Source organism: Lutra lutra, chromosome 12, assembly GCF_902655055.1.
Source record: "Lutra lutra chromosome 12, mLutLut1.2, whole genome shotgun sequence".
In the NCBI taxonomy this organism is placed as follows: Eukaryota; Metazoa; Chordata; class Mammalia; order Carnivora; family Mustelidae; genus Lutra; species Lutra lutra.
The window spans coordinates 54,074,449-54,097,016 of record NC_062289.1 but is presented as its reverse complement, the minus strand read 5'-3'; the positions used below and the strand labels follow the sequence as shown (position 1 = coordinate 54,097,016).

General features: G+C 40.3%; 1 protein-coding gene and 1 long non-coding RNA gene across 2 annotated transcripts in view; one reads left to right on the top strand and one right to left on the bottom strand.

Moving 5' to 3' along the window:
• The window catches only part of DLGAP1 (DLG associated protein 1), a 771,821-nt gene that overhangs the window by 502,850 nt on the left and 246,403 nt on the right, over nt 1–22,568 (top strand). The window contains 1 exon segment of the mRNA XM_047697015.1: nt 15,051–15,265. Coding sequence (XP_047552971.1) covers nt 15,051–15,265 — 215 coding nt within the window.
• LOC125081989 (uncharacterized) overlaps nt 9,449–22,568 on the bottom strand; it is a 110,417-nt gene continuing 97,297 nt past the window's right edge. The window contains exon 3 of the long non-coding RNA XR_007121850.1: nt 9,449–9,558. This is a non-coding gene — a long non-coding RNA (uncharacterized LOC125081989). The remainder of the gene's footprint in view (nt 9,559–22,568) is intronic.

The window sequence follows — 22,568 nt, the reverse complement described above, 5'->3', positions numbered from 1 at the left end:
TAACCAACATGGATGACATGATTTCTACATGAAAATACCTTCTGAATTCCAAAAAACAAGCTTTTACCTAATAGGAATTTTATATGCATTTTTACATCATTTATGTCATTGGAGTTAGTTCCTGATACATGTGTTACTATCCTCATCTTGTTTGAGAACATGGAGGTTAAAAGATGTGAAGGTCACTGGACCAAAATCACACATCTAGGAAGTAGTAGAGTCAAATTTGAATCCATGTTTACCTGATTCCAAATACTATCCTATATTCCTTGCACCATGCTCTTTCCCTGTAAGTGGAAAAACTACCTGGGTAAGAATTACCTGGTAGGAAAATATTCCATTTTTTTTTTTCTGTGACACTTCTGTTGGAGTATTGTATGCAGAAGCACTGAAACATTACCTAAATGACATCCATTTTATATGGACATCAAATACTGCATCCATTTGAATAAAAAGGCTGGATTGTTCTAAGGTGAATGAAAGACTTTTTAAAAAATATTTATTTTGTGTTTTGAATCCCACTGCTCCTGGCCCTCAGAAGCTGATATACCAAAAACATGCAAAGGCATTTCAACGCTGAGGCTGCCTTGAGCTGGCTTCGCAGGGTTGTCCTAACCCAACGGAGGGACCATCGGCTTAGGCATCCCCACCCCTGGCTAGTGCCTTCTCTGACTCTCAGCTACACAGGGGCTGTTCAAAAAGGACGCTCCTATTGTCCTCATCCTGAAGTTGAAGAGCTGTTAAGAAATATTCTTCTAAATAATTTCAGTCGGCGAAAGTAAAAGTGACAAAGAGCCAGAGAGCTCAATTCTGGAAGTATTGTTTTAGGGTCTCAAAGCTATTCACTCATTCAACAAGCACATATTAAACATTTACTGTACAGGAGGTTCTCTGGGAAAAACAAAGATGAATCACATTGTCCTCTGATTAATAATGAACGTGGCTGTGCTCTGTGCCAGATGCTCTAAAAACAGTGCTTTTCAAGCCAATGATAGCAACCAATTAGTGGTTCGTGAAATCAATTCAGTGGGTCGCAAACAACATCATTTTTAATTAAATAGAACACAATAGAAGAGAATAGAAAAGAAGACAGAGTACATGGCCTCAGAAAGGTTAAGTCTTTCTTTCTTTCTTTCAGTTGTATATGCACATATAATGGTTTCCAAAGGAAACCGTTACTGTGAAACAGAGTCAAAACCTGTTTAAAAGCTACTGTTTTAGAGTGAAAGAAGAAAACAAAAGCTTAGCTCTCAAGAAGCTTGTGTCTTGCTGGGAAGATAAAGCTAATTAATGAACAGCAGAATCCTTTGTATGAAGCAGCTAATGACTAAAGGGTCAATGAATGTTGCTGATTTGGTGCCCCATGAGACTGAGACCAGGGAAAAATCCCTGTGGCAGCTCATTACTCCCTCCTCCTTGAAAAATTTCTCACTTGGCTTCTAGGACAACACACCTCACTGATCCTTCTCAGAATCCCTCACTCATTCCTCCTTAGCCCCCCATCTCCTGTGGTTGGGTCAATGCCAAATGGGCACAGTTCTTGGGCCACTTTTCTCTCCTACCAGTACCTATTTCTTAGGTCACCTCAGTCGTTTTCTAAGCTTTAATACCATGTGAGGGCCCACGTTTGCTTTTGCAGCCCGGACAGCCTGAACTCCCAGCCTTGCCTTACCAGGGCCCTAGTGAATCTCTCTCCTGAGATGTCTCATGGACATCTCAAACTTAATCTGTCCCAAACTGAACTCGTCTTTGTCACTCCAGTCCACGCCTCCCTTAGGGTCTCTCATCTCAGCTACTGGGAATTCAATCCCTCCAGCCAATCATGCCAAAAATCGTGGTGTCGTTCTTGACTTTTTTCTACTCTACTCTCAACTCCTGTGTCCAAATCATCGTGGAAAAGCCTACGGGCTCTATCTTTTCCCTACCTCTTCTGCTACCACCATTCCTCACCTTCAACTCCAGTCTGGATAAGTGTGTGAGCCTCCAAACTCTTCCCCAGATTCTACCTTATCCCTTCTAGCAACCTCAACTCAGCAAGCCAGGTGATCCTTTTAAACTATGATCAGTCATGTCTCTCATCAGAACCTCTGAGCTATCCCTGTTTCTCCAAGGAAAAGTCACAGCCTTCCAATGGCCTGTGAGGCCCAGTGACCTAGACCCCATGCCCACCCATCACCACTCTGTGCTCACCTTCTGTCTGCTCTCACTCCCCTGCCCTGCTGGGCCTCTGCAAGGTAGCATGGCAGGCCTGTCTTCCCAGCAGGACTTTCTTACTCTTCTGCTCCAGGCACTTGCCCTACAGATCTCCTGGCTGATCTCCTCCCCCATTCGATCTTTACTAAAGGCTACTTCCTCAGTGAGGCCTCCAGGGACCATGCTCTGCAGCACTGCAAATCCCTTCACCTTCCCTCTTCCATGGGTACACTCTCTCTCTCCTGCTTTCCTTTTCTCAGTGGTACAGCTCACCATCTAACATATACTTTACTTGTTCATGCCTGTCTTCCTCCTTCCGCATTGCACCTTCTGTATCCCCAGTACCTAAAGCAGCACCTGTTTCACAATAATAAGCTCAATAAATAGGCATTGAATAAATGAATACATGCTTTTAAAGTGAAAGAGACAAAAGAAATGATACTTTTAACTCCACCTTAGCCAGTAAGGAAAGGAAGGGAATACCATAATGAAGTTTGATCTAAGAAATCTTACCTCTGGAAAACAGAATGGAGGTTCCTCAAAAGGTTGAAAATAGAGCTACTCTACGACCCAGCAATCACACTACTGGGTATTTACCTTAAAGATACAAATGTAGTGATCCGAAGGGGCACGTGTACCTGAATGTTTATAGCAGCAATGTCCACAATAGCCAAACTATGGAAAGAACCTAGATGTCCATCAATAGATGAATGGATAAAGAAGATGTGGTATATGAAATACTATGCAGCCATCAAAATAAATGAAATCTTGTCATTTGCAACGACGTAGATGGAACTAGAGGGTATTATGCTGAGTGAAATAAGTCAATCAGAGAAAGACAATCATCATATGATCTCTCTGATATGAGGAATTTGAGAGGCAGGGCAGAGGATTGTGGGGGATAGGGAAGGAAAAAAATGAAACAAGATGGGATCGGGAGGTAGGCAAACCATAAGAGACTCTTAATCTCACAAAACAAACTGAGGGTTGCTGGGGAGAGTTGGGGGTATGGCGAGAGTGGTTGAGTTATGGACATTGTGGAGGGTATGTGCTATGGTGAATGCTGTGAAATGTGTAAGCCTGATGATTCACAGACCTGTACCCTTGGGGCAAATAATACATTGTATATCAATAAAAAATAATAAATTTTTAAAAATAAAATTAAAATTAAAAAAAAGAAACCCCACCTTAAACTCTATAATGAATACTCCAGTTGGGACATTTCCTTTCGAGGGAGCCTGAGCTAGTTTGGAAATACTGGTTCGGATAGCTACTGAATGTGCCATACTCATTGTGCACATGTTTGTGTGACAACTCCCATTGGTTCTGTATCATGTGGCCTAGCAGAAGTGGGTTGAAATATAGCCTTAAAGTACAATTCCTCAAAAAGCCATTTCCCCATATGGTAACTATGAAAGTGGAATTTTGTATTACACATGTGCATAAAGACACCCAAAATATTATTCCATTCTTTCTAGATGTCAAGAACTACATTCACATAATTTGAAAAATGATAGTTTCATTGAGTTAGAATGAACAGTATTCATGAAGAAGAGGTTCTGTTCTGACCCATTTGAGTACAGTACACTTTTAGGTGTCATGAATGTGACTTGGAGTAAAAAGTCCAAACAGCACCAAGGTGAACTAGTAATCAGATGAGAGGGATTTTAAAAAAAAAAAAAAAAGGCAGGAAATTTTGAGGTGTATCTCTTCTTAAATCTTTTTTTTTTCCTAATAGACACCAAATAGCTAAGTTAATGGTTCACAAGTATAATAATTTACGGCCCATTTGAGAAACTTAGTAACCCAAAACTTAATGGTAAACTAAGGGAAAATATTTGCTGAAATCTATTTCAAAATTTGTAATTTGGGTGGCACCTGAGTGGCTCAGTTGGCTAAGTATCTGCCTTTCGGCTCAGGTCATGATCCCAGAGTCCTGAGATCAAGCCCCAAATTGGGTTCCTTGCTCAGTGGGGAATCTGCTTCTCCCTCTCCCTCTGCCCTTCCCCCTGCTCATGCTCTCTCTCTAATATATAATATCTTTTAAAATTCTTATAATTTTGAAATTAAGTATTAATACTAGAGATGACTGATTTGATATAAACTAGCTGTTCCAAGATCAACAGACTGTAAGGGAAAAGATCCATACTCAAAAACATTGACAAGTAGTGGGATCTCAGAACTGCTGAGAGATTTAGAAGATTTTAGCCAATACCAAAATTTAGTATTGATGAATGGTATTTCTACATCTGGGCTTCTGTAGACTTCAGGAAGATCCCTAACCATCTACCTGCATCTCTGCTTTTGAGCACCAGACAGAGAATTCATACTTGCCTCAGGGAATTCAGTTTTTGGAATCATAACTACAAATCACCAGGAATACAGTGGGCAGGTGCCACCACGCATGACTGCATCACTGATGGCTCACCCAGCCATTGCAAGCCAACAGATATGCCTCCACTTAGCCAGAATGACATGTGAGAAATGAACAGTTGTATTAAAAAATAAGAAAGGGCTCTAAATTAGATTATCCCCTATATGGTCAATGGAAATAAATGTAAGATACTTACAACAGACCTAACCCTCTGTTGTTTTTAATCATGCTATTTTTTAGAATGTTTATGTTCTTGCTTATATTTCACTAAACCTTGTAGCCAACTGTAACTGCTGGATGATGGGTGTTCTGTGGTTCTTTCAAGCACCTAAACCTCCCTCCTTGTTACAATTGTCAAAACGTTACAGTATTGTAGCTCCCAGTAACTTAATGCTTGAGTTTCATGTTTAATGGAAAATTGCTAAGCTTTGAAACTTACAGACAGCAGAATAATATGATGAAAAGAACATAGAAATTTGAAACAAACTTGCCCTTTGATTCTGAATATGATTTACTAGCTGTACAATTTAGTGTAAGTTATTTAATAGCACAAACTCTCAATTTTCTCATCTTTGCAATGGGATTAATAACAACTAGGGTTTTGTATCATACGAGATAAAGTTTGTGTGTCCTAAGGCTAATTACTTTACTGTGGATGTACTGAATGTGAGAGGAAGTATCTTAAACTCAGCTTTCCAAGCAAAGGTTGAGATGCTTGCTTACTGAGCAGGCTTAGATCACACGTTCAGCCCTGAGCCAGGCAAGGCAACTGGGGAACGTGATGTGTTGACTGACTGAGCCAACTGCTGTGCTACTCCTGAGACACATGGACCTCAAGTGAGTTTCCTTCTGGGGAGGAAGGGTTCTCCAGAGCAAAATCATGGAGATGTGACTACAAGAACCAGAATTAGAACCAGGGTCGTAAAACCCACTGATGTCCACTACAGTCAAAATGTGGGGTAGACAGTGAGGAAAATTAAGTTTTCTCCCCTGTCCTCATATTATACCAGAATGTGGTATCTTAGTTACTATTTCTTGATGTGGAATCACAAGGCATCTTCACAACAGACAGCAGCCCCTTTGGAGTCAGCTGTCACCTCACTAACATTTTCTACAAGCCCCCAAAGGCTCATGGACCACTTTGAGGGGTCACAGACATTGCCCCTCACATTTCTCCCACAATGCCTTTTCTTAGTGGCGTCCATTAACTTCACACATAGACATTCAACTCCTAAAGAATGGTTTAACCACCAGGGAAGAAGATTTTTAAAGAACAAAGTACAAACCCAGTAGGTGAATCAAATGTACTGAAATACTTCACTCAGCTTGACTTGTTTTAAAGCTATTTTTCCATTTTCCTTCATCTATCTCCCAGATTTGCCCAATCACTTAAAACTTACAAACCCCTTTGACACCAGAGACTGTGTTTTATAAAATGCTTTTGGTATATTTACCCAGCACATACTATGGTGCTAAGTACCCTGTAGACACCTATAAATGTTGGTGGGTGAGAATAATTCTATAGGATCACAGCGACAGAATCACTATTGCATAGTACTGTTTACAAAGTTTTGTTTAAGAATGCTGAAACATTTTTATTTGGAAGGAGATGTAGCGAAGGGTCTATTTTAAAAGAGGTAGGTATTTACTCTTGTCCTTAAAAGGTCATTTTTAAGCAATCTGAAGCAAATTAAGCTTTGCACCTCCTTCGGGCTTTGTGGGGAGTTAGAAAGGGCGGTTGCCAGGGAAATCTGATTGGAAAACACCGATCAGACCTTGGGATCTGCACGTCGCGTAATTGTAATTTTCCTATTCTTGCTCTTTTTTTCTGCTTTTGCTATGAGAAGAGCAAGCTTAAAAGGCTACAGGGACATTTATGCCAAGTCGCATTTGTCAAGTTGAAAGCTGTGTGGAGCAGAAAAGCAGTTCTCCCCGCTGTAAAGAAGATGCAAAGGACCCGAGTGAGTAGGGAATCTGAGAGCTCACTAAAAGTGCTTAGAAGGCAGAGACATTCACGCCATTTCTGTAACAAGTTGTAGGCAGGCACTTGAAATCCAGGGGGAAGCCTCCTTACCACTGGGATGCATGCAGCCCCCCACAGCCATCCTTGAAAGACTTGGTTGTCCTTCAAGTTTTCTAGCTCCACCTCCCCAACTGTCTGACAACAGCAGTTGCTAAGGGCACCAGGAAACACTGAGAGAGCAAATACTGTTTTACTTCTTATTATCTTAAACCCTCTTCAACAGTGCTGGCAAATTAGTGACAAGATAATATTTATGCTGATTTCAATAGTTACATTTTATGTTTATTTTAGAAATAAAGTACAGTTGAATGGGAGCGTGCCCTCCCTTCCCCACCCCCCCCATTTATTTTGTTCAGTCACTTAATCAATGTACATTCATCAGAGGCAGGGTGACATTAAAGTTTTGATGTCAGACAAAGCCAGACTCCTACTCATTATTATGACCTTGAGAGTCATTTCTGCTTTTTGAGTCTAAGTTTTGTAGCAGTAAAACGGACAGAGTTAATGCCCATCTCATCAGATTGCTGGAAGTATTCACGTAACATAGATATCTCTTCCAGCCCTCTGAGGTTACCCCAGAAATGTCAGATTATTCTGTAAATATCAGATTCCTAGCTCTCCTTTCATACATACAATTTTTCCTCCTTGTATTTACCCTTCTTCATCGAGGTCAGGTAAGACCAAGTCTGTTGATCTCCTCAGCCATAGTCAAGCGCCCTCATCTACCCGGTTGCTTTAAGAGAAACACTCAATTGTTGAAGAGATCAACAGTTGCCAAGGAGTAGCCTTGCAAAGATCAACCTCTTATCGATGGCCACCATTTTAATCACTGCTGTAACTTGCTACGTTGTCTTTATTCCCATCTCATCGATAAAATGCCTACCTTTTTTTTTTTTCTCCCCGTTTCTCTGGTTCCTGACAAATTAGAACTTTAAGTCCCACCTCAGCCTTAGAGGTTTTCCTCCCTAAACCTCTGCCATCCAGAACTGCTCATGGAAGTACACTGGCCTCCCCTGGTATATTTCAGGATATACTCTCCATTTCAGCTGTCCCAGCTTTCTAAGGGTCTGCATTCCTTTTGTGGCTCTCAGATTTCCCAAAATCTCACGCATTTTCATCCCTCCAAACCTCACCATCCAACCTCCCATCTCAAGATAATCCGCTCTCCAGGACTCACTCACACATGGCTTCATCTCCCAGCCATCATCTCTCAGACCATCATTGGCACAAAATGTCTGACTCTCTCTACATGTAGTTACACTCTACTGACTGCAGCCCAGCAAAAGTGGGGGACTGAAACCCCAAATCCCGTGGAAGAGCCTTTTAAAAGTAAGCCTTCTCATGTCTGAAATAGTATTTCTTATAACTTCTACTTAAAGGCTTGTAATCCTTCCTTTGCTTTATTAACATTTTTTTCCTCCAGACAGATCTTAAAACCATAGGGGGGAGGTTTTTTTTTTTCCCTTACCTGAAATATCTATTCTTTAGGTTACCATAAAATAACAACTGTGATTCAAAAGACAGCCAAGATCTGAACACGGGGGGACTAGGGGAATCACTATCTGTGAAGAGTAGACCCTATTTTGGGTATAGTGTCACCCTATACCAACTACTAAGCTCTCTGGACCTCAATTTCTATATTTGACAAGTTAAGATTATAATAATTCTTCTTATCCTTCAAGGTAGTTGTAAGGATGATAAGACATTATGTGAGCTTATGTTTTTTGCAAAAGCATGGCACAGATGAATGCTAATTATTATTATTAATTTGATCACTATTTAATAGGAATATTAAGTTCTATGCTTTCTACCCTAGAATATATCCATTTCTTATTTTTATTTTCACACATGTTCTTTAAAAGGTGTTTGGTTCTAAGATGTATGTTTCTCATTTTAGCATCTTTGATATTGGAATGAATCATATAATCTAGGAAGAGTCAGAGTTTAGTTGGTGGCATTGATTTCTTAGTGGCACAAAAAAATATTAAGGGTTTTGCATTGGTAGCTTAGATTCAGGATAATGTGGCATTTGGATACTGGAGGAAGGCTGCAGATAGGCCAAAGTAAGGGTAGTTTGTCTATTCAAAATGGAAACTTTGTGAACCAAGTGGTGATAACCCCCCCTAAAAAATCAGCAAAATATTTGAGACCCTCAGAACAGAAGGTATTATCTTGGATCATATAACTTTTAAGAGTTCCCCAAGGGAAAGATTTTTCAAGGGCCCTTGGCTTACCATAGCTTTTGCTCATGGATCAACCAGAATGAGTGCGATCCTCTTTCAGCTGAGTTTGGAGAAACCTGAAGGGGGAAAATATTTGGCAGCACCAGAAGACAGTCTACTCTCAAAGATCCTAAAAGAGACAGAAGCACATTTTTGTGTTTGAAATTTTTATATTTTTATATAGGATAACATATATATCCCATCTGCTTATATTCTTATACTAGAACATCTGCTTTAATGAGTAGAAGATGGTGAGCTAAAATGCCACTGCTTTTTTAATCCCCAAGTTATTTATGGCTGGCCATACTTTAAAAGTAGCCATGAAGAGACAGATTTCTATTGTTTTCCTCAGATTTTAGTGGTCCTTGGAAGTTCAAAAACTATATTCACACACATAATTTCTATTCATTATATATCTATTATCATCCTCATTTTAGAGATGGAAAAACTGAATCAAGGAGATAAAGTGACTTATCCAAGGTCACACACATTGAGTGAAAGTAAAGCTCAAATTGGAATTCATTCATTCACTTAGTATCACATTTACCCAGAAACCTATTCCCTTTCTGGCAATGTACTAGGCCCTAGAAATAGCCAGATTAACAGTAAGAAGCTTGCCCCCTGCCCCCCGCTTACCTTTTCAGCCTCTCCCACACCTCTGTAACTCAGAGCTGCACAGAGCAGAAACTTCATGCAGTCCAGAGGTCCCCTAACTCCCACTCTTGGTCTGGACAGTTCTCATACATCTGGGTTTTAAAACAAACAAACAAACAAACAAAAAAACCTTTAAATACAAACACGGTTCCCAGGGAGGCTTTTTCCCCCCCAGGTTTTTTGCTTTGTGAACCAAAAGGAGGCATTTGGGATTCAATCACTGGGAAGCCAGGTAGGATTCTGGTGACCTAAAGGCTATAGGCTCCCCATCTTGGTCCTGCAGAATAGAGATGAGACCCCAAGACAGACAGCTGGGAGTACTTCCTGATGAGAACTGTCACTTAAAAATAATGGAAGTAGATAGTCTATTAGGACTTTATGTTTTTACTTATTATATTTCAATTATTTCTGTTCCTCCTTTGAGGAAGAATATTGGAAGCAGGCATCTGAGTCTTCTTGGAAAGCTAATGTCATCCATCATGAGGGAGTGCCTGAGTGCTATACCAATAGGGCAGAGCTCCCCTAAAAGACCTTTACTGAGCATTCCCTGTGTACTTGTGGGCATTACCCCATTTAATCCATGCCTAACTCTCTGTGGGGTAGGAAACAGACAAGGAAATTGAGGCATATGCCTAGTTTCTGACACAGCAGGATCTTAGACGTGGGTAGTCTAGATGCAGAGCTCACATCTTTGAGTCCCCAGCAATACTTGCTCCCCCTGTTTCAGTGAGCTTACCAAGTAATTAGAGAGATGACACAAAGACACATAAAACAAGTAGTGCCTATAAATGCCATTGTGTGATTAGGCAAATTAAGTACGCAGAAGGACGGTGTGGATTAGGCTTGGGGCCCTAGAGTGTCCAATCCGACTATATAACTTGGCCCTTGTAACTTGACACCAGTCATAGTCAGTGCATAATGAATGGGCAGGGTTGTGTGCTGATAAAACTTCATCTACAAATACAGATGGCAAGCTGGATTTAGTCTGTAAGTCGCAGTTTGCTGACCCATCATGTAGAGATACATGCTATAGATTTCATTAAAAACATCAGTTTACTCTGGAGCAGTCGGAGGGAGCTTTATAGTTGCTGAGTTTAGCCTGGCAGGAAGATTTGAGACTGACGTATAAGACCCTACATGACCTGGCCCTGCACCCCTGGCCTCTCCTTGTATCACTTTCCCCTTGCTGGGTACTCTCCAGTCATTCTGGCATTTTCACTCACACGCTTATTCTGTTTTTGTTTTTGTTTTTTTAGATTTTATTTATTTATTTGACAGACAGAGATCGCAAGTAGGCAGAGAGGCAGGCAGAGAGAGGTGGGGGAAAGCAGGCTCCCTGCTGAGCAGACAGCCCGATAGGGGGCTCGATCCCAGGATCCTGAGATCATGACCTGAGCCGAAGGCAGAGGCTTTAATCCACTGAGCCACCCTGGTGCCCCTCCCAAGCTTAGTATTACTCTAGAGACTCTGCACTGGCTGATCCTTTTGCCTGGGAGCTCTTCCCAGCTCTCTTCCAGGCTGGCTCCTTTGGTCAACAGATCTCCTCAGGAATATTATCGCTTTCCTAGTGGCTTTTCCGAGGAACAGGCTAAAGGAGTCCCCTTCCAGCCACACTGTTACATTAGCCCATCTTATTTTCCTAGTTCCATTTACGCTGAAATTATCTTGTTCATTGATTTGCATGCTTGACTATTATCTATCTCTTCCTGCACTGCTTCTAGAATGTCTGCTCCACAGCATGAGATCCATGTTTGTACTGTTCACTGCCATATATTCCTGGCACCCACACCAAGACTGCAAAAGAAACAAGCAAAAAATACTTGCAGATGTGAGGGAAGAAGGAGAGAGGCAAAGAGAGATGCGCAAGGAGACTGAGAAAATGCAAGCATGTCCACTGGGTCATGTTTCATTATCTCCTGTTCTGTAACTGAATAGACTACGGCTGTGATTAGAATGACCCATCATTCAGTGTCCATACACTCTTTCAATTAAGAAAACATCCTCATCCTGTAAACAGAGGGTGCTAGCACTTGGTTATGGTCATTCTTTGGCCAGAAGCAAGCCTTCCGTAATTCTGAACTGTGACATACAGTCTAAGTTATAGACTCGTTATTCCTGAAATAGAAAAATGCACTCTAGTCATCATTTTGTTTGATCAAAAATAAAGCTCCCTATTGGAATTTAATGCTTAACCATATGCATTAAAAAGCAAATAATCCTTTTTTCTCTAATTCATAACTACTGTTAAATCTAACACTTATTACATTGATTTTATTATTTTTTCTTTAAAATTTGCGTCCAACCACCTCCAGGGTTGGTGCAGACAAGCAGGACATCTGGCTGGCCTACAACCAACAAGCGTCTATTTGCTCCAGCTTCCCCTCCTTAATAAAACTTCTATTCCCTCAAACTCCCAGGACCAGTAATACTGAAGACTTTCTCAGACAGCCGTAAGGTTAATTGTTTCTTTGGATTTCCCCAAATTTTCTTCTTTCTGTGCAACTGGGGCAGATAGACACATCAACTTTTGGCTAGATCACAATAGTAGCTGTGCCCCATGATTTTCTGCTCTTTCCAATTAAAAGGCAGTAACATTTCACACTCAGGCCCCTTACAAATTGGCGTGCCTTCTTAGAAAACTATGGACCTGGTCACTGTCTCCCCTTTTGCTTTAGAGTTTAAAAGGTCAGAATAAAAATTCTGGCTCAGTCATAGGAACTTCAGAGACACTATTTTTCTTCTCCAAGATCTTGATTTTCTGTTTCTTTATATTTTTCCTAGAACTGATTTCTGTATTATTGTATAGGTAATCTTGTTGTAAGCTACCTTTAGGTGTATGAATAATGCATTAATTTTTAAATCCCATTCCATACAACTTCTTAGCTTCTATCATTTGAAAACAGTTTCATTGAGAGGTATACAGATTAAATACTTTACAGTTGGTTCCCTTAGCAACAGTTGCATTGTTAGTGCAAGCCCAAGTTCCTACCATAAACTAACTTTGGGAAAAACATCCAAACAGAAATTTGCTATGTTTCATTTCATAACTGATATGACCTCATACAAGTTTGTCCTTAGTCTCTGACATATTCCAGAGACCAATGTTTATTTATGAACTGTGAATCAGTACCAAGAAATGGTCAAGTGCTACATGCATCATCTGTGACCCTCAGCTGTACCAACGTAATTTATAAAATGTAATTGCTAAGCCAATAATGAGGTTCTGAACATGATCATATTTTTCAGTGAGTCACCTTCCAACTGAAGGAAAACAAGGCTGTTCTAAACATCTATGATTTCACTAAGAAATCTTCTTTGTTGCTATAGTGATTTTGATGCTTTTTAGCTAAAAAAGTAAAAACTCTGCTTTGTTATTACCATGATCAACAAACAGCAAATGGATCAGATGTAAGGGATTACAAGGTGGCATGGGACTACGGCTCTTTGGTTCTGTAGGTGCCACAGATCATAGCCCAGAAAGAGAGAAACAGTATCACATAGTGGTCAAGAGAACCAGGTTAGAACTCTGTACCTTCATAGCTGAGACTTATGTGTCCCCACATGGGGCTTGACCTCATGACCCTGAGATTATGACCTGAGCCAAAATCAAGAGCTGGATGCTTAACCGATGCTGAGCCACCCACCAACCCCTTTATTCTGTTTTTAGGGAAACATCTATTCTCACTTTCTGGAATCTATAACATTTAGGAACCTGTGTCCAATATGTGTATGTGTCATTGTGAACAATTTTATGAATGCTTCTGAATTAAAAATTCATATATTATTAATCATAAAATTGAGGTTAAGTAAATTCTAACCTTTGGAGTCAAACCAAAATGCTTTGAATGCCAGTGCCATTATGTGTTCTTTTATTAGTTGTGTGTTCTTTGGCAAATTCTTTAAGTTCTCTGAGTTCTTGTTCCTTATCTGAGAAATACAGAGAAAAATTATGCAGAGTTTTTACGTTGATAAAAAAAGATCCTGTAAGCAAATCCCTTTGCATAGTTAAATGTTAATGATGAAAGAATATATTATCTGCTGGATAATCAGTAAGTAGTTAGCATCAGAATATTAAATACCGGGGCAACTGGGTGGCTCAGTGGGTTAAGCCTCTGCCTTCGGCTCAGGTCATGATCTCAGGGTCCTGGGATCGAGTCCCGCATCAGGCTCTCTGCTCAGCGGAGAACCTGCTTCCTCCTCTATCTCTCTCTCTGCCTGCCTCTCTGCCTACTTGTGATCTCTCTTTGTGAAATAAATAAATAAAATCTTTAAAAGAAAAAAAAGAATATTAAATACCTGTTAACCTTCTCATTGAAACTTGGACAGTTCCTGGGAGCCCTTCCTGGCTACTCCTTCCCCATCACTATTACTGATAACTCCTACTTCTAGTCTCTCTTTGGTGCATGTTCCATTTATGGCACCATATCTTAAACTTACTGATGGGTTGATTTGGAACTGTTCCCAAATGTGTTTATGTTCTGTCTTCTCATTGCTGTTAAATCATATTAAGGGCCAAAACCAGCCTCCTTTGTTTTTTGGTTTCTTTTTTTTTTAAGCCCTGTGCAGTGTTCTATGCACCGTGGACTGTTTGTTGCTTCCTAATGGATAAAAAGAGTGGTCATTAGGCATTTCTTTTACTAAATGGAGGAGTTATGAGATCCTAGGTTGAGTCCATGTTGAAGTGGAAAATCTAAGTGGAACTGAAGAGAAAAACATAAACAAGCCCTCTATAGCATAGTGTAGTGTTCCACTGAATTCAAAGGAAATGATTGTAGAAAAAGGAGCAGCAATGTACTAAGAACATTATCTTATATGCTACCCCCAAAGTGGGGACTTAGAATAGGATCCAGCAAAGCAAGAGGAAAAGAACAATTCAGATAAGTAGCTGTAACAGGTAAGTAGAGAAACTCTTCAGGGGTGGGGTGTGCGTGCGTGTGTGTGTGTGTGTGTGTGTATACAGAGGCAAGGAAAATTTAAATTAAGAAAAGGCCACTTGCTTTCATGTGATCACTGGAAACCTTTAAAGACTGCTTTAAGCAGATCTATGGAAGATGAATACAAATTAAGAGGGGTTGTGAAAGAATAGGTTATTGAGAAGTCCATGTAGCTGGTTTAGGGAGAAGAGAGATTCTATACAAGACAGTACAGATGGAAGGTGTGAGGAGGATAAAACTGAGCGATTCTTACATTTTAAACGACAGTTGACAACAAATAATTGAAAAGTTCAAATAAAACTGTTCTCCTTTCCAATAGTATTCTTATTCAAATTAGTTCTTGAAATTCTTATTCTTATTAGCATGCGAAAAATTAGAAGTAAATCAAAGCCAATGGTTTTAACTTTTCCTAATACACAGGATGTTTTAAAGATTAGGACATGGATTTTTAAAGATTAGGACATCCATTTTCATGGATTAAAATGTTTTTAAACCAATTATAGTGAAACACCGTTAATGAGAAATGAACCTCTGAAGTTTTAGATAATTTATCTATATTACCCATATTCAGGGTCAACCAAAAAAGAACAAAAGGAAAGGAAAGTATAGGATTTTATTTAAAATGAATTATCTGTTTTCTTTGTGAATAGGTTCCTCAGGATGACTGGACAGGGTACACCCCTCGAGGTAAAGACGACGAAATTCCATGCCGAAGAATGCGGAGTGGCAGCTACATCAAGGCCATGGGGGATGAAGACAGTGGTGACTCTGACACAAGTCCCAAGCCTTCTCCCAAAGTTGCTGCACGAAGAGAAAGCTATCTCAAGGCTACTCAGCCATCCCTTACAGAACTCACCACACTCAAGTAAGTGATTCTAATGCTCTACTTCCAGTAGTCCAGCTCCTTACTTTAGCACCTAGAAGCAGATAGTGTGACTCCTAGAGTAATCAGGGCAGAGTACACCCTACAGATGGAGCAGTGCAATGTACTGAATGGTATATTGATTTTGACCTGGGGTCTGACATGTGTATCCAGTGCCTCAAAGACACGGGCATCCAGGTGCGTTCTGCAGAAATCGTAAACTGAACCCCAAAACCCAAGAAGAAGAGTTTGAAACAATCCAGAATGGCTTTTGAAAATGAATTAAGACTTCTGGTCAGTGAAAAGATCCATGTCTTTCAACTCTCAGATGTTTCGTTAACCACTAAATCTTCAAGGCAACTCTTCCTTCTTTTTTTTTTTTTAAAGATTTTATTTATTTATTTGACAGAGAGAGATCACAAGTAGGCAGAGAGGCAGGCAGAGAGAGAGGAAGGGAAGCAGGCTCCCTGCTGAGCAGAGAGCCTGATGCGGGACTCGATCCCAGGACCCTGAAATCATGACCTGAGCCGAAGGCAGAGGCTTAACCCACTGAGCCACCCAGGCGCCCGCAACTCTTCCTTCTAAGACCCTTCAGTTTTTCAGATAATTGAGTAATATAATAGGGCAGATGATCTTGGAGAGACTTATAGAAAGGGGCTATGATTAAAAATTGAGTCATATGTGAAGGTTCTTGATACAGGTTTTTAATTTGGACACTAAATACATAGAATTTTTAAGACCTTGAAAATGGTTTTTGGGGAGCTCCTGGCTGGCTCAGTCAGTGGAACATGTGACTTTTTTTTTTTTAAGATTTTATTTATTTATTTGACAGAGAGAGAAATCACAAGTAGGTGGAGAGGCAGGCAGAGAAAGAGAGAGGAGGAAGCAGGCTCCCTGCTGAGCAGAGAGCCCGATGTGGCACTCGATCCCAGGACCCTGAGACCATGACCTGAGCTGAAGGCAGAGTCTTTAACCCACTGATTCACCCAGGTGCCCCAGAACATATGACTCTTAATCTCAAGGTTATCAATCTGAGCCTCACATTTGGTGTGGAGATTACTTAAAAATAAAATCTTTAAAAAAATTATTTTTGGTTTTGAAAAATACAGTTATAAGTAGTCCTCACTTCCATTTGTGCTATTTGTAAATTGAAAACATCACTACAGAAGAAACTACTGAAATTGATTATTTTAAACAAGACCTGATTAAATTTTAATATTATGTATGGAGAGTAAATCAGAACCTTGGACTATATCAGGACTTGGATCATCATTTGAAAAATATGAATAATTGGCATTTTTAAGTGCCTTTTCCCATACTTTGAGGGAATACATACTACCATTCATGCAGTCATATTATGCTATAAAATAAAATATTAAAAGACGGAGCACCTGGGTGGCTCAAATGGTTAAGCGTCTGCCTTCAACTCAGGTCATGATCTCCAGGTCCTGAGATCAAGCCCCATGTCATGCTCCCTGCTCAGTGGGGAGTCTGCTTCTCTCTCTCTGCCTCTCCACCTGCTTGTGCTCTCTCTGTCTCTTTCTCAGATGAATAAATGAAATCTTTAAAAAAAAAATTAAAAGACAAAATAAATAGAAAAAGGCCAAAGATGTCAGCCTAAGGAAAATAAACTAGATTATTAACAGAGAACACTGAAAAACAGTGTACTCTTTTCGATGAAAACATTTAAATAGCAAAATGCACTACATCTTAAATAAGTGGACAAAGGGAGTCCCCTCACGAATTTTTTTTTCAAGGTAGCAGTGGAACCTCTCCAGATCATTTCAATAAAAAGTTACTACCAATGGCATTAATGAGCCAACCCAACAAAGTAGCTCTTCTTTCTTTCCTTCGGCTTCCAGTTGCCCTTTCTCTTTGCCCTGATTACTGCAGGTATTGGTTTTCTAGGGCTGCATCCCAAAGTCCCACAAAATGAGTGGCTTGAAACAACACACACTTGTAATGTCACAGTTCTGGAAGCTAGAAGTCTGACATCCAGGTGTGAGCTGGGCCCGCGATCCTTGGTAAGGACAATCCTTCCTGGCCTCTTCCCAGCTTCTGGTTGTGGCCGGCAATCTATGGCATTCTTTGGCTTCTGGTTGCTGTACTTAAATCTCTGCCTCTGTCATCGCATGGCCTTCTCCCTTCTGGGTCTTCCCACAGCTGTCTTATGACACCACTCATATTGGATTAGAACCCTCCCTAATGACCTCATCTTAACTTGATTAAATCAGCAAACCCCAAGTAAGGTCATGTTCACAGGTACTAGGAGTTAGGACTTTGATCTATGTGGGGAATGTAAGTCAACCCATAACATTGCCACACAAAGTCAAAGTAGATCAAGGATATGAAAAATAGAAATAGGTTTTTGTTGTACTTTGGCACACTTCACAGAGGCTCAGAAAATTAAATATATATCCAGTCTGAAAAAAAAAATTTTTTTTAAACTGGATTTGTAATAAAGGCAGTCTGCCAAGGTGGTTTAAAATCAGGGTGGCCAAGGATAACTTCTGGCAAACATCATCTATGGACTTTAAAATATCTCTCCACTAGAGACAATAATAGGCAGACACAGCCATGGTGTTAATTAACATCCTCCAGAAGAAGCAAAAGAGGGAATGCTTTGGGCAAGAAAGTCATTTAGACCTTCAAGAGCTTAGTTCCTCAAGAAGCAGTGGGACTCTGCAACCTTCAGAGTCCCTTCCTCCACTTTTGTATCCTGTTAGTTGATCTATCAAGATGCATTTGTCACATCAGCTGAATGACATGTTACGTCTCAGGTGATGAGACACAGGGATTGCCGCTGCTCACAGTAATACCCAGGTGCGAGGAGCACAAGAAAGCTGAGGGGAGTGCTCTGACAACGCTGAGGACTGGGGTAGGTGCAGAAGTCACCTACAATTATGCCTTGGGCTACTCCCCTCACAGCTTCAGGCCTGTAAGTGATCTGCTCTGAAGTCATTAGAACTCTTTGCTTTTCATTTTGCTTCCTACATAGTATCATCTTCCTTTCAAGCCCAGGCCCTATTTTTACAACCATCATATATTTCTTTGCTCCAAAGTTTTAAGAGCAGCAGTTTTTAAGAGTTTTAAGAAAAAGACAAACACAGATAGTGGCCAAGCTGTTGGTAGAGAAGGCCAGCTACTTCAGACACTGAAAACAGTCATAGAGCTGAGTTGAGTTAGTGACTATTTTCTTCCTCCAAACCTACGGAAATTCAAAATGGCAACCACTTTACTGGGGGATCCCTATAAATTGAGAAATTTTTTTCCTTATTCAAGAAGAAATTTCACCAAACCATCTCTATTCTTTAGCAAATCAAGACAACATGTGACTGTCATTCAAATATACCTTTATTCTCTCTGCTACCATCCTATTCCCCAGGCTTATTTCACATAGTTTTGTTTGTCTTCATTCATTCCTCCTTGACCTGGTTTAGGGATTCCATTCTTCTCTACAGTCTACCTATTATGCTTCCATCACACTCAACTACAGATGATTCCTAGTGAGTTCTAGTTTAATGGTATTTAAGGAGGCATGTAAGAAGACAAGGGAAATATACTATGGAGGCAAAAAATTCAAACATGACATGACTTATAATCACTGCTGTCTTTTGTTCCTTAATGGTGTTTTGACTCAAGACCATTATTTCTCTAGAAGTTTGAAGCATTCAGTCCCTCATGAGAAAAAAAAAGAAAGATCCCATATCCTGGAATTCTAGTTCCCCGAAAAAGAAAACTATATTTTTGTTCTTACTTCTTTGACATTTAAGTCAATTTTTTTTCCTCCTTCCTCCTCAGCAATTCACAGCTTTAGGGATGAATCATAGCCATGAACTAAGATAACTAAAATTAGCCAAGTGAGATTGGGGCAACATTTTGTTTAAGGTTTTCAACTCCTATCTTCTGTCAGAAATGCTGGAGAGAAAGCACTCCTGTACTTTCTTACATTGTTTTTCTCTTTTCTATTTTTATAAAAGCATCTTGAGGGTTTATTTACGTCACTTACGTAATTTATTTATTATGTCCTAAGGTCGAACATTCTAGAGTCATGAGCAGGCTTCAGACAGGGAAGTCCATCTTTAGGCCACAAAATTCCTGTAGCTACTCACTGAGAACCAATATATCTTTCATTTCCTTGTTTCTCTTCACAGCTGGTAACCAATCCTTTCACCTCACCACTAGCTTTGCTTTCTTCCTTTGGTATTAGCTAACAATGAACTTGAAATGAATCATCACCCAAGAATATTAGTATTTTCAAATAATAACTTCTAAATGCTTAATAGTAAATTCTCAGGCAAGTCAAGGAGAGATTTGGGGGCCAGAATTCCCCTAAACCTCTCCACACCTTGGCTCTGATGCATTTAAGTCTTAGTTGGATTTGTTATGGCTTGCTATTTATTCTAGCATTGAGACTACTTCCTGCAACACTGATTAGCTAAAACCATGTCCAAATCCCATCTTGGACTTTTCCCTCCCAATATTCTGCAGAAAGCACTTTTTTTAAAAGTGCGCTGGCATTTAAAAGATTCTAAAGTTAATTTCAACTATCCATTAATCCTAGGCAAATAACACTTTAAAATTTCTTCATACATCTTTATCCCTTCATCCAAGCACTAAGAAAAACTTCCTCCTGGAAGAAACAATCTCTAACATTATAGACTTTGAAAGGCCTCTGGAATTGGCAAGGAGGGCCCCAGATTTCTATGCATGTTTGGATTTGGGGGTGACAAGTTAGACGGAGCTCTAGCAATTTTGATAAACTATCTAACAAAAGGTTTCAAGAAGGTTCACATTCAGTCCTAAATGTCTTGAAGATAGACAGTTTTCTGTTTTCAGGATGGCTAATCCTTTTAATCTTCATTCTTTTCCTGATCTTGAACACTTTTCTTTTTCTTTTTCTTTTTTTTTTACATAAATTGTGGAATAGTGAATAGCTGTGTGACGTTGGCAACTGGCTTAATGTCTCTCAGCCCTACCCCCAACACACACGTAAACTAAATGAGAGGCTCAGGCTCTTAGCATGGATGGTACCACTGAGACAACTCCCATCATAAACCCCCCACCACCACTCCCTAACTTCTAGGGCTGTGGCAGACGGCATCAGCAATCCCTGCATTAATTAAGGATGCCAGTACCCTTCCCACTGAACACAGATCTGGTTTCAAAATGCTTCTCAACACAATTCTCCAGCCCTCACTTCTCACTGACTGGTGATGCCACCGGGTACTGTCTCCCATCCACGTGGTCTCTGAGAGAACTTTCAGCACTACAGTAGGTCATTGTAAGGATGAGGCACAAAAGATCTGGGAGTTCGCAGTGTAAAGACAAAAGGAGCGGTATTGGTAAATAAAATAATTTGAGAAGAGATAGATAGGGTATTCTTCTACAACTTTAATTCTGGAAATTTAAGAATGAATCCATTTTTTATCAGGAACCCAAAACAAGCTTCTTGATAGAGTCTCTGTTTTTGGTTATCTTTGTATAAACTTCTTGTTCCCTTTTTTCTCTCTAGACACACTGTGTCCTCTGCCAGTTCCCCACATTCCAGAGGCTCCTCCTGCCCACCTATAGTTCCTCAGTTCCATCTCTCCCCAGAAAAAGGGGAACTGGGATATATGAACATGAGAACATTGATATTTTTTTCCTAAGGATATAAACCATGTTTAAGAACACGCTCATATATATCATCCCATCTTTGTCCTAAATGGTATGAAATGTCTCTTTTCCTTTGTTGTCATTTTCCCCAAATGCTTTGACACTCCTCTCCTACCTGACCCTCTGTATAATTTTACATATAACAGCAGACGCTCTTTACAGTGGAAGAAAGAACAGAATAACACAACCTGACACCACAATATTGTGACTATAATTCAGCGATATAAGCTCAAGATAGGTTCCCATCCTTTCCCCACCACAGTACTTTCTTCTATTATTCTATCTTCACAACTCCCCACCCCCAGCTTCCAAAATGAAAAGAAATGGAAAACATTTAAAACTAAAACTCATTCACTTGCTCATAGAGAAATTATCTAAATATGTTTCAACCCCTTGCTAGAAATAAGCCTCATTGAAAAACAAAACAAACAGTAACTGGTACAAGAAATTGCCAGTTATATTCAGCTTAGATCACCATTCCCAGCTTAAGAAAAACCAATTCCTCTTTGGGGTATGAATGCCCTCCTCCAAATGAGATGGGTGTGTGTGAGCTCTATAGTCTGTACCATATCCAGGTCTCTTGTGATGTAATTGCTTATAGAAAAGCCTCTTTGGGAAGGAAACTTGCATAGATTGGCCTGTCCCTACAAGGATCATGACCCCAGAGGAAAGAACTTGTGTCTTTTGTCTCTGTGAGGGAGGTGGAAGAATGAAGAGAAATTCTGACACATTTTAGAGAAAGGAAGGAGATTTTAAAACACTGAAGAGAGATTTAAGTTTTAATGTTCTAAACGCCTGAGTGCTAAGGGCTCTACATTCCTTTTTTTTTTTTTTTAATCACCATAACTCTAAAAATGAGATTTTCCACACTTTACAAATGAAGAATCTACATCTCAGGGAGATTAAATAACTTGTCCACGGTTATATGTCAACTAACCATCAAAGGTAAGATTGGAGGCCAGGCATTGAAAGCAGAAAGGATAAGAAGTTGAAACATGGCATGATAGGTTTTCCCAGGCCACAGAGAGGGGGTACATCAGAGGGCTCAGCCCAGAGGAGAAAAGGAAGGTCTCCTGGATATGGACACTTGAGAAGTGGCACCCAGGAAAAGAGCTGAGAAAGCAGATTAGATGGTGGGGGCAGGGCGTGGTGTCAGAGGCTGCAGTGAGGTACATCCTGGCCCTGAAGGTCCTGCAGGCTCACAGGCAGCTCGAACACCAAGGGCTTTGAAAACATTTTGATCCGGGCTTGCCCTGGGGTGAAAGAAGGAAGGACCAAAAGACCAATGGATCAGAGATAAAGGAGGCATTGGCTGATGGAGGTTACAGGGAGAAGTGATAGGCTCTTAGAAGCCTGGGTGCAGCTCCTTCTGGACTATGGGACTATGTAATAACAAACCCTGTCCCTATATCTGTTCCATGGCTGTATGGTATATAACCTGAACTACCTTCTCAGGACCCAGCAACTCCCCAAAGACTGGAGAAATGTGAGCAGGGGAAAACCCCCAAAGAAAGTTCTGGAAATGAAGACTCCCCAGTCCCCTCAGGTGATACTGATCAAAAATGCTACCCACTGGCCTGCCAGGAAGACTTGTGTTTGCAGGAAGCTTTAAAATAACTTTATGTTGCCTATCTATTGGCTACCATCC